The sequence below is a fragment of the Maylandia zebra genome, linkage group LG9 (assembly GCF_041146795.1).
Source record: "Maylandia zebra isolate NMK-2024a linkage group LG9, Mzebra_GT3a, whole genome shotgun sequence".
NCBI lineage: Eukaryota > Metazoa > Chordata > Actinopteri > Cichliformes > Cichlidae > Maylandia > Maylandia zebra.
This window is the reverse complement of record NC_135175.1, coordinates 35830248-35857995: the sequence shown is the minus strand read 5'-3', so window position 1 is coordinate 35857995 and position 27748 is coordinate 35830248. Positions and strand designations below refer to the sequence as shown.

The window sequence follows — 27748 nt, the reverse complement described above, 5'->3', positions numbered from 1 at the left end:
GCACCCGCACACACATGAAAATATTGGACAAGATCTCCGCCTCCTCCCTGTACGCTGCAAAAACCACATCCTTAAACCGCTGTTTAAACTGCGCCGTGCTCGGACTTTGCTTCATATCTTTACTTAGTCTGTTGCACAGCTTCACTCCACACACAGAGATGCAGAAACTTTTTAAAGTTGTACGGATACGAGGATGTTAAATTTAATTCCCCCTCAAATTGTATCCCCGTTCCCTTTTAGAAAACAGTTTTAGAATATTGTCAGGAAGCAGGTCGTTTATTGCTTTATACATAATGTGTGCAGTGAGAAAATGAACCAGATCTGTGAATGTTAGAATTGTTGATTTTAAGAATAGTGGATTTGTATGATCTCTGTCAGCAGTTTGATGGATTATCCTTACGGCCCTTCTTTGTAATATAAAGACTGATGATAGCGAACAAGTAAACCTCTGCACAGTAATGCAAACACGGTGCAATCAGGGGACAATAATGTGGAGTGTTTGTGGTCCAGAATGTGTTTTACTCAAGATTGAGACACTTCTTGAAATTTTGTTATGTATTTGATTTATATGAGACTTCCAGTTTAATTTATCATCTATAATCACACCAAGAAACTTATGTTCAAGAACTCTTTCAATTTCCACACCATCTACATGAATCTGCACTTGTGCATTTCTAAGGGAATTCCCAAATAAGACTATTTTAGTTTTACTGAGATTTAGAGATATTTTGTTCCTGTTAAACCATTTTTTAAAATTTTGTACATTTCTGAAGTAACTGTATCCAGCAGCTGCTTTAGATTCCCCCCAGAACAAAAACTATTTGTGTTGCCTGCAAATAATACTCATTTTGATATATCAGATGCCTGTAATATAGTTGTTTAGAGCAGCACTGAAGCCCTCATGTGAGTAATTCCACCTTTGAAGAATTTGAAGCTCTGATGCCAGTATGGGGCTTAAACCCACGATGCGCTAACCAGCTGAGCTAATTGGCCAAACAAAACCAACGGCTAAATGAAGCACCTCCACAATCAGAGAAAAAAAGAAGGTTCAAGCCGTTTAGCTGGTGTCATCAGCAACAACATGCTAAGCTAAGCTGACTGCCCAAAGCACGGGTCCTCTTCAGCTAATTCCTCTGGAACCGGAAAATAGCACAAACTGCAGTTCCTGTGATGTCCACCAGAGGCTGCAGCAATGAGCCGAACACCAAAGACTCACATGTCAAATGTGACACTGAGGAGTCAGTCAGTCCACATGATGCACACAATGGCCAGTTTGGCCTAACCTAATATTCTGACGTTGAGAGTTAGGGGGCGGGGCCAGATTAGAGGGTTCACAGATGAAGGTCATCAGCGCAGGTTTGAAACGCTTCACTTCAGGGTCAGTGAGTTTTATTTTGAAAGTGCTGACCGGAAGCGGTGCTGTTCATGACTGAGGAGTGACAGTGTGGGAGCATCCTGACGTCTTCTGTCGGAGCACAAAGTGGAAACGCACCTCCTCCTACTCCTCTTCCTCCTCATGATGCACGAGCACGCGCTTCATCCTCTCAGAGCCGTTTGATTTCATGTCGGTTTGTTTCCGGTTGGGCTCTAACGGAGATCTCTTTTGTCCGATGGCCTCCTCCTCCTCCTCCGTCCTCAGCATCAGCACCACCGCCGGAGGGCCGTCGGGCCAGTCAGGACGGCCGGGATTGAACCAGCAGCAGCTCTGCCGGAAGCTCTGTGAGTAATTCCCTTTAAAATGCGGGTGAGCGCGTCCTCTGGGATGTTTCAGGTTTCCACCTGCAGCCCGAGCACGCGGAGGGTCACTTTGAGCCTGAGCACGAGCCTCAAACATCAGGAAACTGCTGCAGATGTGCCAGATGTTCCAGTAGCCTCTGGCAGCTCCTGCCTTCACGCTAGGACCACAGACTGCGCGCCTGACGCGATTAATGCCGCGGCAGATGGAGACAGCTGGGTGGAGAGGGGGGTGGAGGGTCTACGGGCCAGAGCACAGGGTCGTCTGCAGGCAGCAACCCCCTCCGTGAAATTAGAAATAAAGACAGAGGAGCACCGAAAAGAACAGGGCGCAAAATAGGAAACAGTGAGAAAAGAAGAAAATTAAGACGATAAAAAAAAAAAACAGAAAACCAAACTGTAATAAAAATAATAATAAAAATAATTTTTATAAAAATGTGGAGACATTTGGAGACAAAGAAACTGCATGAAATAAAAATCTAAAAAATATGTCGAGATAAAGACGCTACAATAAAAATAAGAATTAAAAAAATAAAATAAGAAAAATAAAAACTTGTAATAAATAAATAAAAACTGCACTTAAAGGAACTGAGTCCGAGGTAATAATAATAATAATAATATTAAAGCATGAAATTCAAAATAGAAGCTAAATACACCAAAAGAATCAAGAAAATAAAAAAAAATTAAAATCAGAAACATATTTTGTAAAAATATTAAAAAATCATCGAGACAAAGAATTATCAGATAATAATAATAAATGCTGCAGTAGAGACAAACGAGCCCATAAAATACTGAATGAAAGCTGAAAAATTACATCTTTCCAATAAAATGCTGAATTTCTCTGATATAAAACTCTTGATTGTTTCAGTTTTTTAAAGGCTCGTCTGCAGTGAACAAACAGGAAGTTCATGTTTGATGTGTAATTTAAAAAAGGAGCTTTCCTTCGGCAGCGACGGCGCATCATGGCGGCGCATCATGGCGGCGTCTTTGCCTGACGAGTTAGCTTAAGCTCTTCCACATCCTGCATGGATTCCCTCCTTACAGGGGACCGGGTTGGACCCTTTGGTGGCCCGGTTACGGCCCCTGGGCCGTATTTTTATTTCTGCAATAAGAAACGTAGCTGATATTTTTACTGATTATAGAACAGCAGGAGCAGCTGTGCATGTCCACTTTCACATATCTGTAGCTCTGACCAGCAAACATGCCCGTGCAGGCCCACAGTGGGTGGGGATGGGTGAACTGTGGGGGTGTGTGGGCTGGTCAAACACTTATCTGTGGGTAAGCCCACTGCAGCCCACAGTAAACCCACATTTATCCGGTAAGACCTGAAACTTGAGCCATGATCTCACAGAGCAGGCAGTGAAGGGTGTTTCCTTGTTGACTTCTGTAGCACCGCAAGTCTCTCTGCATCCAGGAGTCGCCCTCTGCTGGCCACCAGAAGAAATGCAGCTTTCAGCTTTGGCCTGACTTTTTATCTCTGTGCATCCATGTGTTTGGTACCATTTTCACTATGTCTGAGCTCTAGTTTAGACACACTGAAGCCTCCACCGCCTGTGTGTAGGAGGTGGTGGAGGAACAAGCCCTCGTTGTGTGCAGAACTCTGATCTTCAGTGACTTCACTCGTTGATGATTTCATGTCTTCTCCATCTGTCCCCTCTCCCAGGCTGAGGAGGCCCGACTGACCCGTTCATCTTTACCGAGTGCAGAACAGCAGGACCTTTCGTCGCAAGTGGCTTCGCCATGACAGAGCAGAGATTCAGCGACATGACCGGATGAAACCTGAAAGAGCCACGATGGAGAGCAGGAGGAGGCGGGATGTCGACAGGAAGGAGAATTAGGACGGGAACAGCAGCAAAATCCAAAAGCTGGTGTTTTCTTTTTCTGCCCAAAGGTTAGAGGACTTTCTGGACTTTGAGGACGTTCAGCTTCCCGAGAGCCGACGATGTAAAAGAAGACAGCGGTGATGATTGTCCCTCTATAAGCTGCAGCAGCAGATTGTGCAACATACACATGATTGTCTCACAGGAAAGGATCAAAGAGTTCCTCGTCCTTTAGCTGAAATCTGACATCACGCGTCACAAACGCACAGCAAATACGATTGTGTTACTGATACAAAGGGCAACTAACCGTCCTGCAGGTGTTACTCTTTAAAACTGGACTGGAGGAAGTGCTCGGACACCGTGTCAGAGGGAGGCAAACCGTTTTGGGCATCGGGCGTAGATCCAGAGGGAGACCCCATGATGTCTCACCTACACGCCGGCCTGAGCTCGGAGACGACGGAGAAAGCTCGACTGGAGCTGAACGAGAACCCGGACACCCTGCACCAGGACATCCAGCAGGTACACGGCTGCACCACACAGCTGAGTCAGATCAGGCAGGTCTGCAGAGTCAGACGAAGCTCAGGTGATGCTGTATCTGCAAATCACTTCCACCACACTCCTCCATCAGTCACACGGGCGTAGAGACCAGCTGGTGACCCCCAGCAGCCACTGGTTGCTAGGGAAGAGTTTTCCCCAACCAGCTCCAAGTAGATGCACGAGGTTTCTCTGTTCTCGCTGCACGCAAAACCTCCTGATTGCTTTGGTTGCACTTTATGACGTGTCAACAACACTCGGTGGTTGGGAGGCAAAACTAAACTCTGCTGATAGCTTCTTCTTCGGTGGTGTGGGGTCACTGCTGACAGTAGACAGTACAGATGTTTCTCGTCAGGCTAAACCTGTGACGGGAGAATCTGCACCGTCACCTCTTCACACATCAGCTGCTATTACTCACGTAAAACTAGCTGATGGATGGAAACAGACATTGCACTTCATTTTCTTTCAGTTTTCCTTCACAGATAAATTATTATTTTTTATCAAGAGATTCTACAAACTTGTGTACATTGTATGCATCTTACTTTCTCAAACATTTCTTTCCCAATCATTTTTACCTTTTCTTGTTAAACAAAAGACAAATTCAAATACAAAAAACATCATAACAACACACGAACAGAAAATTGAGAAGAAAAAAATGAAGAAAAAATATTTAAAAAATAAATTAAATAAATTAAAATAAAAAAAATGTAATTACAAAAAACAAAAATTAAAATTAAACAATAAAAAAAAAAAAAAAATTTTTTTTTTTTTTTTGGCCTGTCCCGTTTGGCTCTTTTGCATCAGAATTGTTGTCTAAAGGCAAAGAAAGATGCCCAACGGATTTACTTTACCAAATTGACCATCCCAGCCTTGCCGTAATGGTCCATTTGATTCACCTTTTATTGTTTATTTTATTTTCACTTACTGAATACGGGACAGACTTGACTGGGGGAAAGAAGGGGAGAAAGAAAGAGGGAAAGAGAAACAGCTGAGAAGAGGGACGGGGGAGAAGGGCAAAAGACAAAAACCAACAGAATAAGCAGGAAAAAAAAGAAAAGAAAAAAAAATGCATATATCGATCACCTGGATCACCTGTTGAGAAAGAAAAAAGAAAACAAGCAGAAGAGAACAAGAGTAATAGAATAAACAACATCACAATGATATATGGGAATATGACAGTAAATACTAAATGTTAAACATTATTGTGCAGCACATAAGATCAACAGAACACAGTGTGCTTTGAGGTAGGAGCCAAAAAGGGTGTAGTTTGTGGGTGTGATCACCCGTGTGTACACCTGTGAGCATGGACGCGCTTGTTTTTTGTTTTTTTAAAAGGTTCCTTCATGTAATGATCTGCTAGAGGGTGTGGGGGGGCCACAGCCCCGTCCTCCAGGGCATGAAGCAGGTGTGGAGGAGATCAAAACTCCAGACATCCAGAGGCCCCCAGAACACAAGAGACCAAGGAAGACCAACAGAGGGGCAGCCGCGCCACTGTCCCAGAAAGAGCTGAGGAGAGTCCCAGATGAGGGCTCACTCAGCAGCCGCGGAGCAGAAGCCAGGGGGAGTGTCAGTGACGCGCCCGTGAGCTCCGCCGGCAGCCAGCCGTGCCTGAGTGACCGAGCCCCAGGCCGAGAGGCCGAGGGCGCCCCACCTCTGAAGTGGCCCGAGCGAGCCCCAGGCTCCAGGCCCCGATAAGCGGCCGCCAAGGAGTGAGCCGGTGTGTACCTGGACGCCCATCCCCAGACACAAAGAACCACCAACGCACTGATGTCTGAGGGAGTCCGCCACTGGCAGGGGAAGTGGTGGTAGGGGGAGATAGGCCTCCAAACCTTGGAGGGCCTGAGGTGTCCCCAGAGAGGTGGTGTCTGATACCCAACCTGACATATAGACACAGACATACAGGCACACACAGACACAAACATCCATTCCCACCCTCATGCTCTCATATGCACTCACTCCACACTCAACCAACGTGGAGACAGACATAAAGAGACGCTGTACACACAATCACACTCCCCAAGGGTACTCTAAGAACCGGGTCTAGGTGCCCCCGCCCCTGGAGGGGGAACTGCACCCAGACCCAGGTGGTGTTTCCCTTTTCCCTGCGGTGGGGGGAGGCAGACCGCCCCGACTCCGCAGCAGCAGGAAGGCTCCACACTCCAGACCGCAGTCGGACGGCCAACTCCTCCTCCTAGTCCTAGCCCCCCCGCTCCAGCAGGTCGCAGAGAACGGGGGTGAGAGAAGACTCCAAACCTCCCTCCACCCGCTCATTGTAATGTTGATGCATGTGTGTTCTAAGGTGCATTTAAAACCCAGGAGGGCATGGAGCTACCTGCCAGAGAGCAGCAGGTAAGCGCATAGTCCCTCCTGCTAGCCCTCAATGTCTACGTGTATTTAAAATTGAGAGGTGGGCAACGACGTCAGGGGTGGGGTGTACACCCTGATGGTACTTTGGACTCCGTGTATCGTGCCCACCCCCAAGATCCTATATGTATGTGTAATGAGAGTGTGAGTAATGTGAATGTCTAAGTTGTGGGATAAAATTGAGGCAGAGGCAGCCAGAAGGGGACGGAGGGGGGGGGGGGGGGGGGTGGCCTCCTCTGCACCCTGGTGACATACCCCTACTCCAAGGTCCTGCATGTGTGGGTGGTTGTGGTGGAGCGGGAAGAGGGAGGCAGCTGGAGATGGGGAGGGAAGGAAGGGAGGGGCAAGTGACCCCTCCCTGGGGCCAGCTCCCCCGCTGACCCCAGTAGGCACCCCCATACTCTGCGACCCGCCAGGGAAAGGGGGCCCAGGCCCATCCAGACCGGGGCCCAGTGCAGCAGCGCCTCCCGGCCCCACAGAGCCCGGGACAGTCCACCCAACCCCACCACAGAGAAAACTGCACCCACAGAGAAAACTGCACCCACCCCACCATCCACTCATCTTCCAGACTACATAAGACAATAAACACCCAGGCTGAGATCTTCCTCCACCTCTCCTGTATCTCCCCCTCCTGCAGAGAGTTCCTGAGGAGAGGAAAGCTCCTGCAAGGTGTGACAATCTCCCCCACCAGTTGAAGAGCCCCCCAGGTGGCTCGATGCACCGGCGTCACCCTGCTCCAGGGGTGGGCCCCCATGCACCCACCCGCCCACAACCCTGGCAACACACCAACCAGGACCCAAGCCCCCGAGGCCCGGCCCGGGCCCCAGCCCAGAGACGGAGCGCCCCCAGAACCTCACGCCCATCCCGGACCCACCCAGGGCCAGCCAGGCTACCAGGTCAGTAACCCACGTCCGTCAGCACAGACCCTCCCCAAGCCCCGCTGCACGCAGCCGCGAGGAAACAGTCACCTGAGAGCCAACAGAGCCCCTAACCGGACATGACCGCTACCCCGGGTTGAGCCCCCCAAGGAAGATGCCTCCGGGGAACCCCCCAACGCCCTAAGCCTGTCCCTACCCCCACACCAATCACAACAGTGAAGGCGGGACCAAACTATGACCCCCCACCCCCACTAGGTGATGGAGCTGATCAAAGGAGCCCAGAGCAATTGATCTAATGTGGTGGCAGAGGCTGTATCAAGACTAATGTAATCTAATAGATAATTTCTATATTGGTTAGAATTAAGATTATTTTTATTTTTCCAGTTCATGAGGACTGTTTTCTTGGCTATGCATAGGGCAGTGAAAATCATATGGGCGATATTCTTTTCTGAAGTGACATTATCTAAGCTGCCCAACAAACACACTAAGGGGGAAGTTGGAATGTTACATTTCAGACACTTCGATAAGTCTTCACATATCTCGCGCCAAAACTTCTGAACTGGTGGACAGAACCAAAGAGCGTTGGTGTAATTGTCTGGTGTTTTGGTTTGACAGTGTGAGCAGTTGTTGGTAGACGTAAAGCCCATCTTGAACATCCGATGACCTGTATAGTGCACTCTATGTAATATTTTGTATTGAATTAATTGAAGACTGGGATTTCTAATTAGATGAAAGGTTTTTAAGCAAATCTGAGACCAGAAGTTTAGGTCTAAGTTAACTGATAAATCCGCTTCCCATTTTGCAATAGGAAGTGATATTGATTCATCTGTTTTAGAAAGCATTATGTATATTTTGGATAGTAATTTGGGGGGTTTAAGAGTAAGAAATTGAACCACACTTGGTGGTGTTTGTAGTTCAACTTGACCCGGTTTAAATTTCTTTTTTACTATGGATTTAATTTGTTGATATTCTAAAAATCTTTTCTTGTTGATCCCATATTGTGTAACTAGTCCGTCAAATGAAATAAATTCTGTTCCTTCTAGTATATGTTCTAAATATTTGATTCCTTTACCACTCCAATCTGAAAAGTTTATCATATTATTGTTTTGTAATATGTCAGGGTTGTTCCAGATAGGTGTACGTTTGCATGGGATTAATGAAGACGCCGTCAATTTTAGAAACTCCCACCATGCTGTCAGAGAAGAGCTGATGTTGATGGTTTTAAAGCATTCATGTCGTTGGATGTTTGAGCTGATAAATGGTAGGTCTGAGATCTCTAGATTATTGCAGAGTGCTTGTTCTACATCTAGCCAAGGTTCATCTAAGAGGGTGTGTTTTAGCCATCCTGAGATAAACTGAAGCCTGTTGGCTAAGAAGTAGTGCTGAAAGTTAGGCAGTTCTAGTCCTCCTTTATCCTTGGTCTTTTGTAGTGTTTTTAAGCTTATACGTGGGGGTTTATTTTTCCAAAGGAATTTGGACATACATGAATCTAGAGATCTGAACCAATCTTGTGGCGGTTTAGTTGGGATCATTGAGAATAAATAATTTATTTTTGGTAAGACCATCATTTTTATAGCAGCAACCCTTCCCATGAGTGATATGGGTAGACATTTCCATCTAGCCAGATCATCTTCTACCTTCTTTAAAAGTGGGATATGGTTTAATTTAGTTAGATCTGCAAGCTTGGGAGAAACATTAATACCTAAATATTTTATATTTCCCGATTGCAGTGGTGTAGAAGAGGAATTATGGAGGGTGCAATTAATCGGTAGGACTGTAGATTTTGACCAGTTAATTGAGTAATCTGATATTCTTGCAAAAGAGTTTATCAATTCAATCACCCCAGAGATATTGGTTTGTGAATTTTGGAGAAAAAGTAACACATCATCCGCATAAAGGCTGATTTTATGTTCCACGTTCTTGCATTTTATGCCCTTAATTACTGAATTCTGTCTAATTGCTGCTGCTAGTGGTTCAATAAAAATTACAAACAGTGAAGGGGAGAGTGGGCATCCCTGCCTGGTGCCCCTCAGGAGACAGAAGCTGGAGGATGTTTGGTCATTTGTTCTGACACAAGCTGTTGGGGAATTATATAATATTTTTAACCAGTTTATGAAAGAGGATCCAAAACCAAATTTGTGTAAAGTTGCAAATAGAAATTTCCAGTTAACTCTGTCAAATGCTTTTTCTGCGTCTAAAGAGAATATTGTAGTTTCTAGGTTTTTACTGTATGAGTAGTCTATCAAATTAACTAATCTACGTGTATTTGTTGATGAGTGCCTACCTTTTATGATAATAAATAAATAATAAATAAATAAATAAATAAATAAATAAAAATAAAAGAAGGGGGGGGGGCTTAAATCCTGTGCCTTAAAAAAGAGTAAATTTCAAATTCTTTTCAATCTAGTCGCAGGTGGGTAAACTGCATCGTTCTAACTACTAGAGAAAAGATCTGAGATATTCCACAAACAGTGTCCACTTGTGGATGCATTTTGCAGAACTACCCGTCACTGTGAGTGAGATCGTCTCCGCCCTCGAGGATGTCTGGACACCATTAAGGCATTTTGATGCAGATGGAGGCGATTTCCAAAGAAGTCAAATACAGCCAAGCCAAGATCTCAGTTTGCTGGGGAGTCATATTAAGAGGGTCTGTGGAACTCCAAATATGGCAGTCAGAGGGTCTTCTTGGATCTGAATTCCAAAAACCCTGAAAGTACGGAAAAGAAATCACAATGTGTTCAAACTTGGACAGAAGAAAAACACACGGCTTAGGTTGCAGGAGGAGGTGTGACATCTGTCCATCGGTCTATAACTGAAGAAAACTTTAGATAAACGTTTATTACCTTAAACTGCATAAGCTGTAGCACACGGTGTACTTGAACGCGTGATGAGATTCACTTTATCCCACCACGATTCAAACAGTTCAACATCTAATTTTGTTCTGATTTTACCTGATGAATCAGATTAGAGGAAATTCAAATGTTTCTAAGCTCAAGACGTTTTATGAGGACTTAAAAAACGTCAAATTTATGACTGAAGTTTGACACTTTGTGACCAAAAACAAGTCAAAGGATGAATGAAGCATGACGACGATGAATGAATATAATTCACTGACATAAACAAACGTCCTTTAAGTCATGTGATCAGTGTCTCTGCTGCCTTTTATGGATGCGTAACGAGTCTGTTTTATTAAACCCGTCTTTTGTGATGTTTGTCTGACTTCCTGTCTAAAGGTTCGGGACATGATCGTGACGAGGCCAGACATCGGTTTCCTGCGGACGGACGACGACTTCATCCTTCGCTTCCTCCGAGCCAGAAAGTTCGACCAGATGGAAACCTTCAGGCTGCTGGCCCAGTACTTCCAGTTCAGACAGCAGAACCTCGACATGTTCCAGAGCTTCAAGGTCCGATTCTGTGTTTTCAACAACAAGCCATCAACTGTCTTTTTCAGGAGTCGTGTCTGCTGTGTTGTCCCTGACCGGGGGAAACTGTAACCCCTGCAGAGGAATCGGTGTCCTTTGGTTTGGATGCGTTGGTGCTGTTCAGGGAAATATTCCGTGTTGCATCCTTCCCACATCTCTGACGGTCACTCCTCATGTCCACAGAGAAATATTCACACGCTGATGAGCTGAGAGAGGCGTTCTTGGTCTTATTCCTGCAGTTGAAACAGTTTGTGACACCAGGAAGTCTGCAGCAGCTGCTCCTAACTCCTAACTGTAAAAAAGAATAAGGGAGCCGATTCCCAGCATGTGGGGGCTGCTTTGGTCTGTGATGTGTACGATGGGAATGTTGCTGAAGTGAAAGACGGACGCTTGGCTGCTCTAACACGTGTGCGCGTTTGTTGTCAGGTGGATGACCCGGGCATTAAGCGAGCGCTGACGGACGGATTCCCGGGCGTGCTGGAGACTCCGGATCAGCACGGCCGGAAAATCCTCATCCTGTTTGCTTCCAACTGGGACCAGAGCAGGTGAAACACACACACACACACACACACACACACACACACACACACACACACACACACACACACACACACACACACACACATTGATAAATATATTCTTTTCAAACACATTTGGAAAAACACCAGCGACCTGTAGAGAAGCTTTTGCCAGCTTCCAAGAGAGCAATTGAAGCAACCACCAATGAGAGAGCAGCATGCTGTTGACATGTGACTTGGTAGCGAGTAGCCGTCAGGTACAAAGTGACGGACAGCGCCGTTCCAGCACTGCATTAAATATTCATTACATCGATTTGTATAAATCACCTGATTGTTGAATGTTGGGCTTTACCTTCGGTGCAGCGTGAAGTGCTCTGCAGTATGAGGTAAAGATCCGACCGTGCTCAGCACGCCGGCGCTGAAACTGAATCGAAATGAAACACAGCTTCATGCTGACCGTCAAACCTGACAGAAGCTGATGTCAAAGTTTTGTTTCGAAGGTGCAAACGCGATGAAAAAAGCTCACGTCTGCAGCCTCTCTCTGCAGGTAGACCGTTTTGGTTTTCAAAATAAAAGCAGTGACTTCAGACTGTAAATCTTTGCTTCAAAGCGAGGCCCAGACTCGCCGTGATGTACGTGCGCACCCACACGCGCTCAGCCGTCACCGCATTGATCCAAAACACAAAGAGGCGAATCATGAGTCACTGCTCCGACTAAAATAGAGCTCGGAGCTGTGGTTAAAGGGCCGTCACGCTCTCCGCAGCCATCGATCAGCTGCTGATTAACACCCACGCCTCCCTCTGACAGGAACTCCTTCACTGACATCCTGCGGGCCATCCTGCTCTCTCTGGAGGTCCTGATAGAAAACCCGGAGCTCCAGATCAATGGCTTCATCCTCATCATCGACTGGAGCAACTTCTCCTTCAAACAGGCGTCCAAGCTCACGCCCAACATCCTCAAACTGGCCATAGAAGGCCTCCAGGTAGCCCCGCCCCCCATCCGCTTCTCTGTCTGCGAGGTTCACATTGAAGACGATGTGAAACGACCTGCTCTGCTCTCCTTTCCTCAGGACAGTTTCCCGGCTCGCTTCGGAGGAATCCATTTTGTGAATCAGCCCTGGTACATTCACGCCATGTACACCATCATCAAGCCGTTCCTCAAAGACAAGACCAGGAAGAGGGTGAGCTGGAGTTCCTGCGCCTGTTATTCTGGCACTAATGTCAGACGTTACGAGGTTAACCTTCTCGCTCACTGTCCTCAGATCTTCCTCCACGGCAACAACCTGAACTCGCTCCACCAGCTCATCCATCCCGAGTGTTTGCCGTCCGAGTTTGGTGGGACGCTGCCGCCGTACGATATGGGCATCTGGGCGCGAACGCTGCTGGGACCCGACTACAATGACGAGACCGAGTACACGCTCACCTACGACGCCCTGCACGTCAGGGAGAACTGTGGAGGAGGAGGAGACAAGGACATGATGAAGAGGTGAGGATGAGCGAAGGGGCCGATGCAGGAAGTTAAATATTTGATTTCTTTCTTGAAACATTTACAAAACCTGAACTCACAACAGGAAAACACAAATCTGACCACAATACTAAACAAGGCTGACTCACTACACAACACAAAGAAACACAATCTAAGATGTGACGCGTCACAACATGAAGTAAAACTCACAGAAACTAGAAACTGTTACAGTTCAAAGTAGGTCTGATACATTTATTCTGATATTCTCGTGAAATGTTTCTTAGCTCGGTGTTTTTAAACAGATAAACCTGTAGAAAGGTGCGCGCCCCGCCCCCAAACCCTCGCCATCGATGGGTCACCGGGTCGATCCTGAGAAGTTACGGATGACACGGCCTCATTTTAAATCTAAAAAGCTTCTGCAGCTCACCCAAGGCTTAAACCTGCTGCCATCTTAACGAGCTGCTCCATCCACAGAGTGTAAATACACAGCGCTGTGAAGCTAACTGCCCCCAACACTAATAACTGGGTGCTCCGCTGAATCCAATACAGTGTTTTTTAATCAACACAACTGTTTTTTAAATATCTTGCTGCATTTTGTATAAGTTCATACTCAAGTTTAAAACAACAACTACACTAAAGCTATTCTGTTATACCTGTATACAAAAAAAAATATTTCATAGTTCAGCAATACTGATCAATCTAATAAACTTAGACCTACACCATCCTCCCTATTCTGGTATTTTAAAGAGTACTTAGCATAAATATTAAGCAACCTAACTAATAGGGTTCCAACTCCCAGCAACAACAAAAATAAATAAATAAAAAATAGGGAACCACCCCTCACGCTCCACCTCATGATGCTTAATCGACGTAATCAACCTTAATTTGATGCAGTGTGAAACAAAATGCACAGAAATCAATTATTTTTCAAGAAATATTAAATAGATTCAACATCTTTCTTCAACAAAATTGCAGACAGCACAGATGGTACCTTCCCAAAGTAAAAAGTACTATAGCTTACTAGGGTATATATATTAGACTTAATAGTTACTATATACAGTAATTGACTTCTATACATTTTACATCAAATTAAAACTTTGGGTGTCAGATAATTATTTATTAAAAGCTCGACATTTTAAATGAGAATAAGAAAGAAAAGTATGTCTTTGTGCCCCCTTTTCCCTGTTAATGCCCTATCGGCCCCCCTGGCTAAACTTTGCTAGATCCGCCCCTGCACAGTTACCAGCGTCAGCTACGTAGAAAAAGATCCTCGAGTAGAAAGTAATAATAAATACATTCTAACAACAGCTGATCAAGCTTAAACGTGCTGCTGTTGTTCAGCCGCTGGTTTCCTCTTTCTGGTGCAAAGTGGGCCAAAAACAAACAAGACAGACGATCAGCTGATCATTAAGCAGTTTCATGATTGAAGTAGCAGCCGGAGAGCGAGAGGCAGTCGCTCGTTAAGCTTAACGCAGGAATGCTTTACAAACATTCAGAGATGGACTTACACACTTGCTTTACTTCTCTCGGGATAACTTTGTCGGAGATGAAATGCCGGGTTGCTAGCGAAGCTCCACATGCTATCCAGACCACCGACAGGTCCCGCATGCCACAGCCGCTCTATCACGTGATGCATACTGCTCCGACGTGCTAACGTTCTGAGGTGAGTTACAGCCTGTTGCAAGTTTTGTGAGGTGCTTTCGTGATATTTAATGGATCGGATTACATTTTTTATTTTTCTCCGATATCCGATCCAGTAATTTAGGTCAGTATGGGACCGATACTGATACGTAATATCGGATCGGTCCATCTCTAATATACACACACACACACATATATATATATATATATATATATATATATATATATATATATATATATATATATATATATACAGTCTGTATTCTGTTAGCTTGCTGAATCAGTGGGATGTCCATCTTTCATATACAGTCTGTGTGCTGGTCATCTCATGGGAGGAGTTTGTGTTTCAGGTCTCAGTCGGCGGTGGAACCAGGAACTCTGCGACAGACGGACAGAGAGACCAGCACACCGCTACTGGCCCTGGACTGAACACACGCGCACACACACACACACACACACACACACACACACACACACACACACACACACAGTCTGACCTGTCTCTGAGCCGTCTAATGCCTCTCAGCTGAGCCTCTCTCCAGCCAGCAGTATCTGTCCTGATGTTCACAACAACAAACAGCAGCAATACAAACACACAAATCAAACGTGTGTGTGTTTGTGTCATCGCCTGTTGTGCACCAGCGGCGTTTATCTCATGACTTCAGATACGCGACAGGATGAAGTTTCTGTGAACAGAGTCAGAAACAAACAAAAAGGGCCAAATGTGACAGAGTTGAAACTTTATGTAAAACCTCACAAAGACGTTGCTATGGAGAAACAGTTACAATCAAATTTAGATTTGAGAGGGTTGCACCAACAAGGTTCATTTAAACAGAGACAACATTCAGTCACAACATTAAATCCTTCTGTTATTTAGTTTTCTCACAAAGAAAACTACTGTTCCCATTTTGCTTCCAGGGATAAAAACAGGAAGTACAAGGTTGCCATGGAATCAGTCCAATAGCTGAATTCAGTATTAGCAGTTACTGTTCGCAGTGTGTGCATAAATGTGCAGGTAGCTGTTGCTGGGTTACTGCGATACCGAAGGAAACTTAAAATCGTGCTTATTTTCAAGGAAGTTCTGCAGACAGTTATTTTCAGATTGTTTTGGTCGTTTATCCAAAAAGCCAAACATCGTCGTAGCGATATGTGAGTCACTGCTGCTTCACGTCTGTGTTTCATCGAGTCATAACTCGAAAAGCTTTTTATGAGCAATAATGCACATTTGTGCAAGTTAATTAAATTAGCAGCGTTATATCTGGATCTTTTCTGGGATTTCATCAAATAAAAGCAAATGTACTTTATAATTCACATGTCAGTTTTTCTATCACTGAACAGATCTGCGACGTGTCTGAGTAACAGTGGAGATAAAAACGAAAATATGAGACATTTTTAAATGTTTTAGATCACATTAAAGATTTATTATCGCTAAAAATCTACATAGGGTTATTATATTTAGCACATAAGATATTTTTGTAGTGTAGCTATTAAATGTATTGCTAAGCTTACACCCACCCATTTGTTACTGCTGCAGTATACAGCTGATAGTAAATTAAACAACTCGAAATCTTTAATAATATCAAGAATAAAATAGCGTTTTAATTACATAATAATTGAACATCTTGGGTTTATTGTTGACATCACTGCACGTCTGAATCTTTAAGAAAAAGCCTCTGTGGCTTCTCAGCAGCTAAACAGATAAATGCTTCCCTCTGGAGGTGGTGGAGACCAAAAACGGGGCAAAAAGACACCCAGTACTAAATTGATGGCGTGGAGACAGATACCAGTTCAGATGTCAGAAATGCAGAGCATGCTCTGCTGCCCCCCAGTGGGGCTGCAGTAAAAGCTGCTTTAAAGAAACATTTTGAATAAATTTAAAGGCGAGTCTGTTTAAAGGAAATCCTTTTTGGTGAAACCCAACCTTCAAACCTCTGAATGTGAAAATAAACTTTTAGTTTTTATGATCTTTACCTAAATATGAATGAAAACTGTTTAATTTGAGCCAAATCTTTCTGCAGCTTTGGGAAAATCTCCGTAGGAAAGAAAGTAAGTGCAGGCGGGAACGTTCCCGCGGCTCAGCCAGCGAGGCTGGCGTGAAGGAGACTTCACTTTGGTAGAATAGTTTCACCTATTTCCACTTTGCACAGGCATTTCAAAATAAAAGCTCTGGATCACATGCATGGAATGATTTTGCTGTGGAGAAACCACAGGATGCCAAACTCTCACCTTTAACCTCTCCTGCAGTGAAGGAAAACATTGTTTGTTGTTTTTTAATCTAATGTATTTGAAGATTGTATATTATTATTAATATTATTGTTATTAGTATTATTGCACTGCAAAAAAGTGACACACCGGGCTAAAATGTTATCCTGAGATTTTTGAAGTCGATTCACTTCCTGCAGCAGAGAAGATTCAGGTTTCAGTTTAACATGCAGGTCGATGATTTTTCTCTGGACATACCGTCGAGTATTTGTAAAAAACACAACGGTGACTTTGTCAGATTTTTTTGCAGTGTGTACGATTCGTCATCAGGGCTACACCCGATCTCCACTCGACTCCAACGTAATGTATTTCCTTTCAATGAATGTAAAGAAGTAAACATTTACACCAAAACTGCTCAGTGTGCTTTATTTTGACAGTGTGTCTTTTATTTTGAAGGGTCGACTGAATTATTTTTGGCTGTAAACCCGACTTTTTTCCTTCTTTAGTCATAATAAGGTATGTGCCGTTTGTACGCCTGGCTAACGGGGCTGGAGAGCACAGGCTTCACAGCCTCCAGGTTTCAGTCTTTTCAGGATTAAAATAATCCCGTGACGGACGAGCTGGAGCACAGCACGAGGAACCAGAGCCAGCACACCTTCAAACACTTTCACCGCCGCCGTAAGATCAGCTGAAGAACAAAGGAATGGAAGAAAGTCAGACGAACAAACAGAATCAGAGACTTGTTCATGTTTTTATTGTTTTTATTTTTAATACAAATATAAATCCTCTTCTGTGACACCCCGCGTGACCGTGTTATTGTGCAAAAGTGATGAAAGAGTGAAATTAAAAACCCGCCTGGATGGAAAATAAAATGCATCGTGGTCGAGCTAAAGTTAAGGCTTCTTGTTTCACGCTGTTACTGAGCTGCTTTGAATCCACTCGACGGACGTTTTAGTGTTTTACGTTGAGCACACACACACACACACACACACACTCTTTTAGTTTCGTGTCTTTCTTCAGAGCAGAACGATCTGTAATGCCGCGGCGATCCGGTCCGTTCCGGTTTAATCGAGTACCGTATGAGTTCAGTTTGATGGCAGTCAGTAGTATGACCCCGAACAACGACGCGTCCATCCTTCAGGCTGATGTTTGGTCCTTCGACCGTCTTTAGTAGTTTATCCACACGCGAGCAAACAGACACCTCAGCCCGGCTCACACAGACTGTCAGTGTTTGCAGCTGTTTGAACCACAGAAGAAGAAGAAACCCCGCCTCCATCCTCTCCTGCGATTCGCCCTCCCGCCACCGCCTGCCGGTTCTGGCCGGTCTAAATCGGGCTCAGAGTCTGGCGCTGGTGCTGCGTTAGCTCCGGGTGCCACACGTCCACGATGAAGATGAGGCGGTAACTGTCGGCTTCCTGCCAAACCTCGTGCTCAAAGGAGTCGTCGAAGATGAGGACTTTACCTTCCTCCCACTCCCTGCGGACAAGGACGCAAAAGAAGGGTTTACAAGAGTTTCCTCAGCAAAACAGAAGGAAATGAGGCAAGGTGATGAGGAAATAAGAGAAAGAGGTGAAACTAGGAGATGAAATGAGGACATAAGGAAATGACAAGAAGCACAGGAAGGGGAAAAGGTTACAAGAAAAGGAAACAAAGAGGAAATAAAGAAAGAGACAAGTGGGGAGACACAGGGCAGAAGGAAGGAAGCAAGGGAGGACTCCACAAGGAGAAGAGACATGCAGAGAAGAACCAAACACAAAAGGTAAGGAAAGGAAAAGAGAAGGAAACAAAGAGAGGAAAGTAAAGATGACGAGACAAGAAAAGGAAACATAAAAGGCTGAATTGAGGGGAGAACAAGAGAAACAGCAAGGATAGGAAACATGGAAAAGAGACAAGGTTAGAGAGGACAAAGAAGGAATTAGGTGACAAATCAAGGAGAGGAAAGAAGAAAAGGAGGCAAAACGAGGAGAGTAGGAAGACATGATGAAGGAAAAAAGGAAATGAAGAGAGCCGGAGAAGAGGTTGATGATGGAGGAGGAGGACGGGAGCGATGGAGGTGGGCGGCGCACCGCGTCTCGTTGGTGCAGCGGATCTTGCAGCCACGTTTGGGGATGACGAGGCCGAGGTGCATCCTCAGCCGGCAGTTGGTCGGCCCGGTGTGCGGCCACACATGAGTGCCGGGCTGCATCACCGAGAACTTAATCTGCACGGAGACAGGAAGAGCGGATCAAACACGGCGAGTGGCCTCAGACCGTGAAACGCTGCGAGAAATCACATTCATGGCACATCTGCACAGCTGTTCCTTCAGGATTAACCTTCACAGCTTAGAGTGAAGACACTCTCCTCATCCTCAGAGCACACGCTGCAGAGGACACGCCCCTTCCTTCGTCTTCACACCAAAAGCTTTTTATTCTACGGCGAGCCAACAGCGTCAAAATTCATCTCATTGGTTTTTCCCTGGCGTCTGCTGCTCTCTATCGCCCCCTGCTGTTTGTAAATGTCATCCTAAGCCCTGCCTGACCTTTATTAACAGGGCTGCACATAAGTGGTCTGCAGGTGTGCATTCGCTGTCAAAATAAAAGACGCACCAGATAAGAAGTAGCAGCGTGTGTTTGCGTGCATATAAAACAGTGTTTTTGTCCGCTGCTGTGTGATTCTCACGGCACATTCTGCACCACATCCCTGTGCGTTCATCACTTCTTTGAAGCCAGCTCACCTATTCTGACAGCGAATGCGCACCTGCGGACCGCTTACAGTGGGGCAAAAAAGTATTTAGTCAGCCACTGATTGTGCAAGTTCCCCCACCTAAAATGATGACAGAGGTCAGTAATTTGCACCAGAGGTACACTTCAACTGTGAGAGACAGAATGTGAAAAAAAAATCCATGAATCCACATGGTAGGATTTGTAAAGAATTTATTCGTAAATCAGGGTGGAAAATAAGTATTTGGTCAATAACAAAAATACAACTCAATACTTTGTAACATAACCTTTGTTGGCAATAACAGAGGTCAAACGTTTACTATAGGTCTTTACCAGGTTTGCACACACAGTAGCTGGTATTTTGGCCCATTCCTCCATGCAGATCTTCTCGAGAGCAGTGATGTTTTGAGGCTGTCGCCGAGCAACACGGACTTTCAACTCCCGCCACAGATTTTCTATGGAGTTGAGGTCTGGAGACTGGCTAGGCCACTCCAGGACTTTCAAATGCTTCTTACGGAGCCACTCCTTTGTTGCCCGGGCGGTGTGTTTTGGATCATTGTCATGTTGGAAGACCCAGCCTCGTTTCATCTTCAAAGTTCTCACTGATGGAAGGTGGTTTTGGCTCAAAATCTCACGATACATGGCCCCATTCATTCTGTCCTTAACACGGATCAGTCGTCCTGTCCCCTTGGCAGAAAAACAGCCCCATAGCATGATGTTTCCACCCCCATGCTTCACAGTAGGTATGGTGTTCTTGGGATGCAACTCAGTATTCTTCTTCCTCCAAACACGACGAGTTGAGTTTATACCAAAAAGTTCTACTTTGGTTTCATCTGACCACATGACATTCTCCCAATCCTCTGCTGTATCATCCATGTGCTCTCTGGCAAACTTCAGACGGGCCTGGACATGCACTGGCTTCAGCAGCGGAACACGTCTGGCACTGCGGGATTTGATTCCCTGCCGTTGTAGTGTGTTACTGATGGTGACCTTTGTTACTTTGGTCCCAGCTCTCTGCAGGTCATTCACCAGGTCCCCCCGTGTGGTTCTGGGATCTTTGCTCACCGTTCTCATGATCATTTTGACCCCACGGGATGAGATCTTGCGTGGAGCCCCAGATCGAGGGAGATTATCAGTGGTCTTGTATGTCTTCCATTTTCTGATGATTGCTCCCACAGTTGATTTTTTCACACCAAGCTGCTTGCCTATTGTAGATTCACTCTTCCCAGTCTGGTGCAGGTCTACAATACTTTTCCTGGTGTCCTTCGAAAGCTCTTTGGTCTTGGCCATGGCGGAGTTTGGAGTCTGACTGTTTGAGGCTGTGGACAGGTGTCTTTTATACAGATGATGAGTTCAAACAGGTGCCATTCATACAGGTAACGAGTGGGGGACAGAAAAGCTTCTTACAGAAAACGTTACAGGTCTGTGAGAGCCAGAGATTTTCCTTGTTTGAGGTGACCAAATACTTATTTTCCACCCTAATTTACGAATAAATTCTTTACAAATCCTACCATGTGAATTCATGGATTTTTTTTTCACATTCTGTCTCTCACAGTTGAAGTGTACCTCTGGTGCAAATTACTGACCTCTGTCATCATTTTAGGTGGGGGAACTTGCACAATCAGTGGCTGACTAAATACTTTTTTGCCCCACTGTATGTGCCGTGTTTATTAAACCTACGAGAGGAACACAAACTGCACTTCTACTAATGACCACTTGGGGCTCCCACAGTGAGTCTGCCTGTTAAAATCCCAAACTTCACCGCAGAAATAACCGTGTTTACAGCCTGTACCTGTCCTCGCTTGCAGCCCGTCGCTTCAGGGAACCTCTCCAGCAGTGCGCAGGTTTTCGGGACACCCTGACAGGCGTTTCCAACTTTTCTCCCTGAACGTGAACACAAAGGAGAAAAGACATTGTTGATAAACACAGTAACACAGCTGTTAGTCACATCTAAAAACTGTAAAAAACACAAACGCCCTGATACCTCCCACAGACAGAAAAAGGGGACAGTAACACCTGTAATAAGAGGCAGGACAACACCTGATGGACTATAAAATATCTCCCGTGCACCTTGTTGCCAGAGCGTGTACTGGCCCCAGTCTCCTTTCTCCCTCAGGTTTTCCTCCTCGGGTACAAAGTGTCTGGTGCTTTGGTCCAACACAGCCAGAGCCTCCTCCCTGATGGTCTTCCAGTTCCTCTCCAACACCTGAACGCGGCACACAGAAAATGGCCGACGTTTAAAACCTCGAAATCGCACACGTGAATGTTCTGGCAGCCCGGCAGCGCACCTTCACCAGGTCCGTGTATCCGGTCTCTTTGGCCGTCCACCAGGGCTGCGCCTTCAGGCCGTTCACGTTGTAGAGCGATCGCTGCCACAGCGACGCAAAGTGGCCCCGTTTGTGACCCAGCTCGTACCAGTCGTACGCCTGCAGACACAGACGCGTTCAGGACAACACCACAATAAACGGTTAGAGCGTGGTGCTAATAACGCCAAGGTCACGGTTCAAGCCTCATACTGGCCATGATGTGTAACTTTAAGCCTCACATAGCTTGTTAGCTCCTTCACTGGGTCTCGATTTAAAGACAAGCTTTTTTAAAACATGCATCTCATTGTTCAGACGCTGATTAAATACAGGAACATGTGGAGAACCCTGGCTGCAGACTCAAACCCAGACCGAGTCTTCATCTGGGCCACGTTAGCTCAGCTACGTCACCGACAACTGTGTTGGCCCAGAAACAGACACCATGTTTTCAGTGTGTGCTGCACCCTGAACAACGAGAGCAGTAACATCACTATGGGCCAACAGAGTGTGATACTAATAACACGAAGGCCTCGGGTTGCTGTGTTCACAAAGTTGGGTGTGAAGATGCGATCGCACACTCGTGTCGTTAACACGGCTGCAGTGGCATCCCTGTGAGGTTTGATGTGACGTGCTGAGGTGTAACTGGCCTGTAAATGCGAGTGAAATATCTCAAAGGCAGGCGCTACTCACGCTGTTGTCCCCGACCCTCTGCAGAGCGTCTCCGAGGTGGAAATAAAAGCGCCCGTCGTCGGTTCCCGGCTCACCTGACTCCAAGCCCTCCTGGAGAGAGAGAAGGGGAAACGTGACGTTCAAATTCTGCACGATTCACATTTCTCCGTGGTTGAGGCTTAGATATCCTTTCCTTTAAAGTTTGGCTGTGTTTAGTGTGGACATCCAACTTTGAAACAGGAGATATAGATATAGAGTGGCAGAGAAAAGGACATTAAAGAAACTGCTGGACATTATGAACAATGCTGGGCATCCTCTGCACACGGCCATAAACAACCAGAAGAGTCTGTTCAGTGACAGGTTGCTTCTCCCCAAGACAAGAACTAACAGACTTAAAAACTCCTTTGTCCCACACGCCATCAGACTGTTTAACTCCTCTCTGGAGGGGAGAGGGAGGGGAAACAGGAGGACAAAGGAGGGGGGAACAACTAAGCTGTAGTGCCTCTGCACCTCACTGTACAATACCTTGTGCAATACTTTTGTAAATAGTCAACAGTGCAATAGACTCAATACTTGAAATGTGCAATTCACTTGTATTTTTATTTTTTATTCCTATTTATTCTATTTATCCCCTTTGTATATTTTATTTATATTTGTCTCTGTATTTATATATGTGTGTGTGTGTGTGTGTGTGTGTGTGTGTGTGTGTGTATATATATATATAACAATTCTGTAACTGTAACTTCGGTCGTTGCTGTGCTTTTTTTGGAAGTCGAATTTCCCAGAGGAACCCACCCGAGGGATTAATAAAGTTCTATCTTATCTCTTATCTTATATGACAGGAAACAAGGAAAGGCAGACTGTGTGTATTTTAAAGTTTACATCCAGAGCAGGAAACACTTTTCTCTTGCCCATTTGTTTCTTGAAATCTAGTATTTCATAAAGTAAATGTGGTTTCTTTGACCATGTGTAACACAGTCCCCATCACGTTGGTGAAACACACGCTGAAGGTCCCACATGTGTACACAAACATGAAAATGTGTGTGCTTACTTTAAGGTACGGTATGCTCTCTGCAATCTTATTTTCTGACTTCAGGATGAATCCGTAGTGAACTTTAGCGAAGCCGTTGTCAGGCGCGACTCCCAGAACCTTAGTGGACGGAGCATAGAGAACAGAGAGCCAATCAGAGACCTTTACAAGGCGAGAACCGCCAAAACAAAAAACTGAAATAACTCGTGTGTGTGCTAAAGCTGTTGCCATTCGCGCACCTCTTCGTAGATCTTCTTGGCCCCATTGTTGTCACCTAGCAACAGGTGAGCGACGCCCAGGTCGTTCTTCAGGCCGATGTCTTCAGGAAAGAGCTGAACCAGCCTTTCCAAGGTCGCCAGAGATCCTCGCATCCGACCTGAGAATATAAGAGGAAGTCAGAATACTGGAAAGGTAGTGTGGTGGGTTAGCTCTGGTTATTACCTAAGGTCAAATGGAAACAGGAAGGGTACACGGCCTCTCCACGGTCTCTGTGTTCAAGCCCCATACTGGCCACGGAGCCTTTAGATTATTTAGTAACTGCGCTCATATATGTATTGCTTTTACTACATTTGCGTTGCATTACTGTGCGCGTTACCCAGGAACTGCTGCCTCTCAGCTCGTCTCTTCAGCGTGGCTCTCAGGAGGTCAGAGGTCACGTCAGGGAGCTCGGAGGCCTCCCTGTAGGTGTTGATGGCCCTCTGAAGCATGTCGTTGCTGCGCAGCTTCTCGGCCATGTCGTCCTCTGCCTGCACACAGAACCGTGTTAATGTCGTGCGCCCGACGCAGTATCAGCTCGCCGTGATGCGGGACCGTCGCATACCTGGGCTTTCCCGTAGCGAGCGCGGGGGCTCTGCGGGTACTGCTGCACCAGCCTCTCAAACGCTTTCAGCGCCTCGTCCGGCTTCCCCTGACAGAGGGACAGACACACTGATTACATCACAGCCTCAGCAGGTTGAATGCTGGCGTTGGCGCGGATCCAGACACGCGAATGTTTATTCCTGAGACGAATAAGAAAGTTACCGCCTTCTTTTACTGTTTGATCTGCGGCTCGTTAAACTGTTGCCTTTGTTTTGCATCATTTTACTTCTTGCTACATTGTTGATACATTGTAGAGACATCAAATATATGGAGCAACGTAGAATCATGCAGCAAAGAAACCTGTGCTGTTGTCCTGTGGTGGAGTTTCTTGCCTTCTTAACGGAGGTTTGACCATCAGCTGCGTTGTGCAGCAGTCAGGTTGGTGCACAGCTGACAGCCAATTTGACAGCTGTTAGAATTCCCATCATGGGAAGAAACAATCAGCTAAGTAAAGAGAAACTACAGTTCATCATGACTTTAAGAACTGCAGGTCAGTCAGTCCAGAAAATCGCTAAAACTCTGAATGTGTCCCCAAGTGCAGGCGCACAAAAACCATCAAGACTACGATGAAACTGTCTGACACGAGGACGCCCAGGAACGAAAGACCCAGAGTCCCTCTGCTGCTGAGGATACATTCATACGAGTCACCAGCCTCAGAAATCACAAGTTCACAGCAGCTCAGATCAGAGCCCAGATGGATGCCACACAGAGCTCCAGTAGCAGACACGTCTCTGCATGTTCAGAGGAGGCTGTGGGAATCAGCTGCTGAGAAACCAGGAGTGAGGAAAAGCAACAAGCAGACGTTGTTTGGGCCAAGCAACACGAGGAGTGGCGGCCTGATGAATGTGTGAAGAGCAGTAATGAAAGCAAAGGGTGGCTGTTTATAAGAATCAAAACATGTTTAGAGTCATTTCAAAGTTTTTGTTTACTACATAACTCCACATGTTCACTCAGAGTTTTGATGCCTTCAGTGAGAATCTACAATGGAAATAACAAACAAAGAAAAAACATTTAATGAGGAGGCGTGTCCAAACTCCTGACTGGTAGTGTCAGATGTGTGTAAAGGCTGCAGGCATTCAATGAGCAGCATCTGGCAAACGTGGGGAGGAAGAACCCTGACAGGAAGTGACCTCTGCACTGTGAGCCTGTCGCAGCAGAACTAACAGCCCTGATAACCGAGTGGAGTTTGATGTAACGAGGAGACTGATTTTAAACTAGTTTGGTATTTTCATACAGCTCCTAGTTGCACCACAATACCCGACTGCAGCAAGAAAACGTGACCGACAGACCAAACTGAGGCTGAACGGTTCAAAGCAACACTAAGCAGGTTTTCAGGATAGTGACTTTGGTTGTGTCCGAGTTCAGGAGCAGAAGATTGCAGCTCGAGTCTCCCAGACATGCTGCGGTTCACCAGACTGTTTCGTTTGCACTCAAACTGTCAGGAAGACGAGAGCTTGCTGAGGGCTGAACATGAGCTTTGTGTTTTATGTCTGATTGAAGATGATCGTGAAGGAAACCTGCAGACAGCTGAGCGCAGCGTCAGGCGGGCTCAGCCGTCTGTGCAGCTGTTTGCAGCTGTAATTTATGTATTTAGATTTTGTACCTTCCTGCGAAGCTTCTCTGCAGCATCGATCTCTGCTTTGATGGTTTTATCCAACTTGTTCAGTAATTTTGGTTTCTTCTTCTTTGCTGGAGAAACAACAGAGAGGAAAAGATTTGATGATAAAACTGCAGAGAAATAAAAAGCACGAAGCTGAAAATCTGCACGTTACAGTCAGTTTGCACCTTTTTCTGTCAGCTTGTCCTCGGCCTGTTTCTCTGAGGTTCCTGGACGGACACAGAATTACAGCGTTATCGTCAAAGATGGAGACGGTTTTGTTTTTCAGCCGCTTTGTCTGGTTTTTGTGTCCGGGTGTGTGGTGCAGGATGAGATTTCAAACTTAAAATTATGATGCAGTTTAACTGAATGTCTCAAAGGTAGGTGGAAGGAGTCATGTTGTAAACTACAACCCAGATTTCCTGATGAAGCATAATCCATGCACGAGGGGAAGGAAAGCAGCAGCAGGTTAAAGCACGTCTAACTGGGAGGAGGCGCTGCAGAGATCATGTCTCTGCTGGCTCAGCTGGAGGGGGCGCTCTCCTCTGGACAGAACCATTCAACTCAGAATAAATCAGTAAATCTGGACCCAACTAGAATGTTGGCGTCTCATGTGTTTCCTTTTATTTGGCTTTAGTGAAACGTGTCTGCTCAGGCGAGCCCGGCGAGCTCACCCTCGGCCTCCGTCTGTTTGGGCGTCTCACTCTGTGGATCCACGTCTGCTGCTGCTTCAGGCTGCTTCTCTGCTTCTACGACCGGCTCTGAAAGCAGGACACAAAAGACGTCAGTGAGGACGGAGAGGTCGACAACTCTGCTCATCACCCTGAGCTATGATTCAGGCAGGCTGCGAACACTCCTGCTGCCTTCAGGGACATTTGGACACTGTTCATAGGTGGGTTATCCAAATCCTCTCTCCCTGGTACGATCTCTGTGTGGGTGAACAGTCGGTGCAGCGATAAATCTCCTCTAAACCAGAACGGCCCAAAGGTCAGAGGTCAGGTGGAGATGAGGCCGAAATTCTCTTTGCATTATTGAAAACGAGGGAAATGACTTTCCAGCATGTCTGTTACAGAGGGGATAGTACAGGCATTACAATCCATCCACCCTCCATCCACCCTCCATCCATCCATCCATCCATCCATCCATCCACCCTCCATCCATCATCCACCCTCCATCCATCCATCCATCCATCCACCCTCCATCCATCATCCACCCTCCATCCATCTATCCATCCATCCATCCACCCTCCATCCATCATCCACCCTCCATCCATCTATCCATCCATCCATCCACCCTCCATCCATCATCCACCCTCCATCCATCCATCCATCCATCCACCCTCCATCCATCCACCCTCCATCCATCATCCACCCTCCATCCATCTATCCATCCATCCATCCACCCTCCATCCATCATCCACCCTCCATCCATCTATCCATCCATCCATCCATCCATCCACCCTCCATCCATCCATCCATCCATCCATCCATCCATCCATCCATCCATCCACCCTCCATCCATCCATCCATTCATCCACCCTCCATCCATTCATCCACCCTCCATCCATCCATCCACCCTCCATCCATCTATCCATCCATCCATCCACCCTCCACCCTCCATCCATCTATCCATCCATCCACCCACCCTCCATCCACCCACCCTCCACCCTCCATCCATCCACCCTCCATCCATCCATCCATCCATCCATCCACCCTCCATCCATCCATCCATCCATCCATCCATCCACCCACCCTCCATCCATCCATCCATCCATCCACCCTCCATCCATCCATCCATCCATCCATCCATCCACCCTCCATCCATCATCCACCCTCCATCCATCTTACCATCCATCCATCCATCCACCCTCCATCCATCATCCACCCTCCATCCATCTATCCATCCATCCATCCATCCACCCTCCATCCATCCACCCTCCATCCATCTATCCATCCATCCATCCATCCATCCACCCTCCATCCATCCACCCTCCATCCATCCATCCATTCATCCAC

The 27748-nt window shown here is 46.1% G+C and overlaps 2 protein-coding genes across 7 annotated transcripts in view; one reads left to right on the top strand and one right to left on the bottom strand.

The window, feature by feature from the left end:
• Window positions 1-1428: 1428 nt before the first annotated feature.
• On the top strand, window positions 1429-16988 carry LOC101480785 (clavesin-1). Its single transcript, XM_024803609.2, has 8 exons — window positions 1429-1719; window positions 3398-4073; window positions 10564-10734; window positions 11179-11297; window positions 12078-12252; window positions 12340-12450; window positions 12532-12755; window positions 14726-16988. Exons 2-8 carry the CDS (start codon window positions 3972-3974, stop codon window positions 14802-14804), a joined length of 981 nt encoding a protein of 326 aa, XP_024659377.1. The 5' UTR covers window positions 1429-1719; window positions 3398-3971; the 3' UTR covers window positions 14805-16988.
• Window positions 16989-17317: 329 nt separating this feature from the next.
• Window positions 17318-27748, bottom strand: part of unm_hu7910 (un-named hu7910) — a 45639-nt gene continuing 35208 nt past the window's right edge. For all 6 annotated transcript variants that reach the window (XM_076888561.1, XM_024803604.2, XM_076888564.1 and 3 more), the window contains 13 exons: window positions 26408-26494; window positions 25922-25963; window positions 25740-25825; window positions 24099-24185; window positions 23874-24024; window positions 23518-23654; window positions 23300-23398; window positions 22270-22359; window positions 21565-21702; window positions 21347-21482; window positions 21069-21160; window positions 18644-18777; window positions 17318-18053 (listed from right to left, as the gene is read on the bottom strand). In XM_076888561.1, the coding sequence (XP_076744676.1) occupies window positions 17903-18053; window positions 18644-18777; window positions 21069-21160; window positions 21347-21482; window positions 21565-21702; window positions 22270-22359; window positions 23300-23398; window positions 23518-23654; window positions 23874-24024; window positions 24099-24185; window positions 25740-25825; window positions 25922-25963; window positions 26408-26494 (1430 nt within the window). In that variant the 3' untranslated portion in view covers window positions 17318-17902. The remainder of the gene's footprint in view (window positions 18054-18643; window positions 18778-21068; window positions 21161-21346; window positions 21483-21564; window positions 21703-22269; window positions 22360-23299; window positions 23399-23517; window positions 23655-23873; window positions 24025-24098; window positions 24186-25739; window positions 25826-25921; window positions 25964-26407; window positions 26495-27748) is intronic.

Bases quoted from the DNA above. Each gene is read 5' to 3' on its own strand.
- LOC101480785 (XM_024803609.2), top strand. From the start codon at position 3,972: ATGATGTCTCACCTACACGCCGGCCTGAGCTCGGAGACGACGGAGAAA. The intron at 12,253-12,339 runs GTAGCCCCGCCC...TCCTTTCCTCAG, and splicing joins TGGCCATAGAAGGCCTCCAG to GACAGTTTCCCGGCTCGCTT. The intron at 12,756-14,725 runs GTGAGGATGAGC...TTTGTGTTTCAG, and splicing joins GACAAGGACATGATGAAGAG to GTCTCAGTCGGCGGTGGAAC.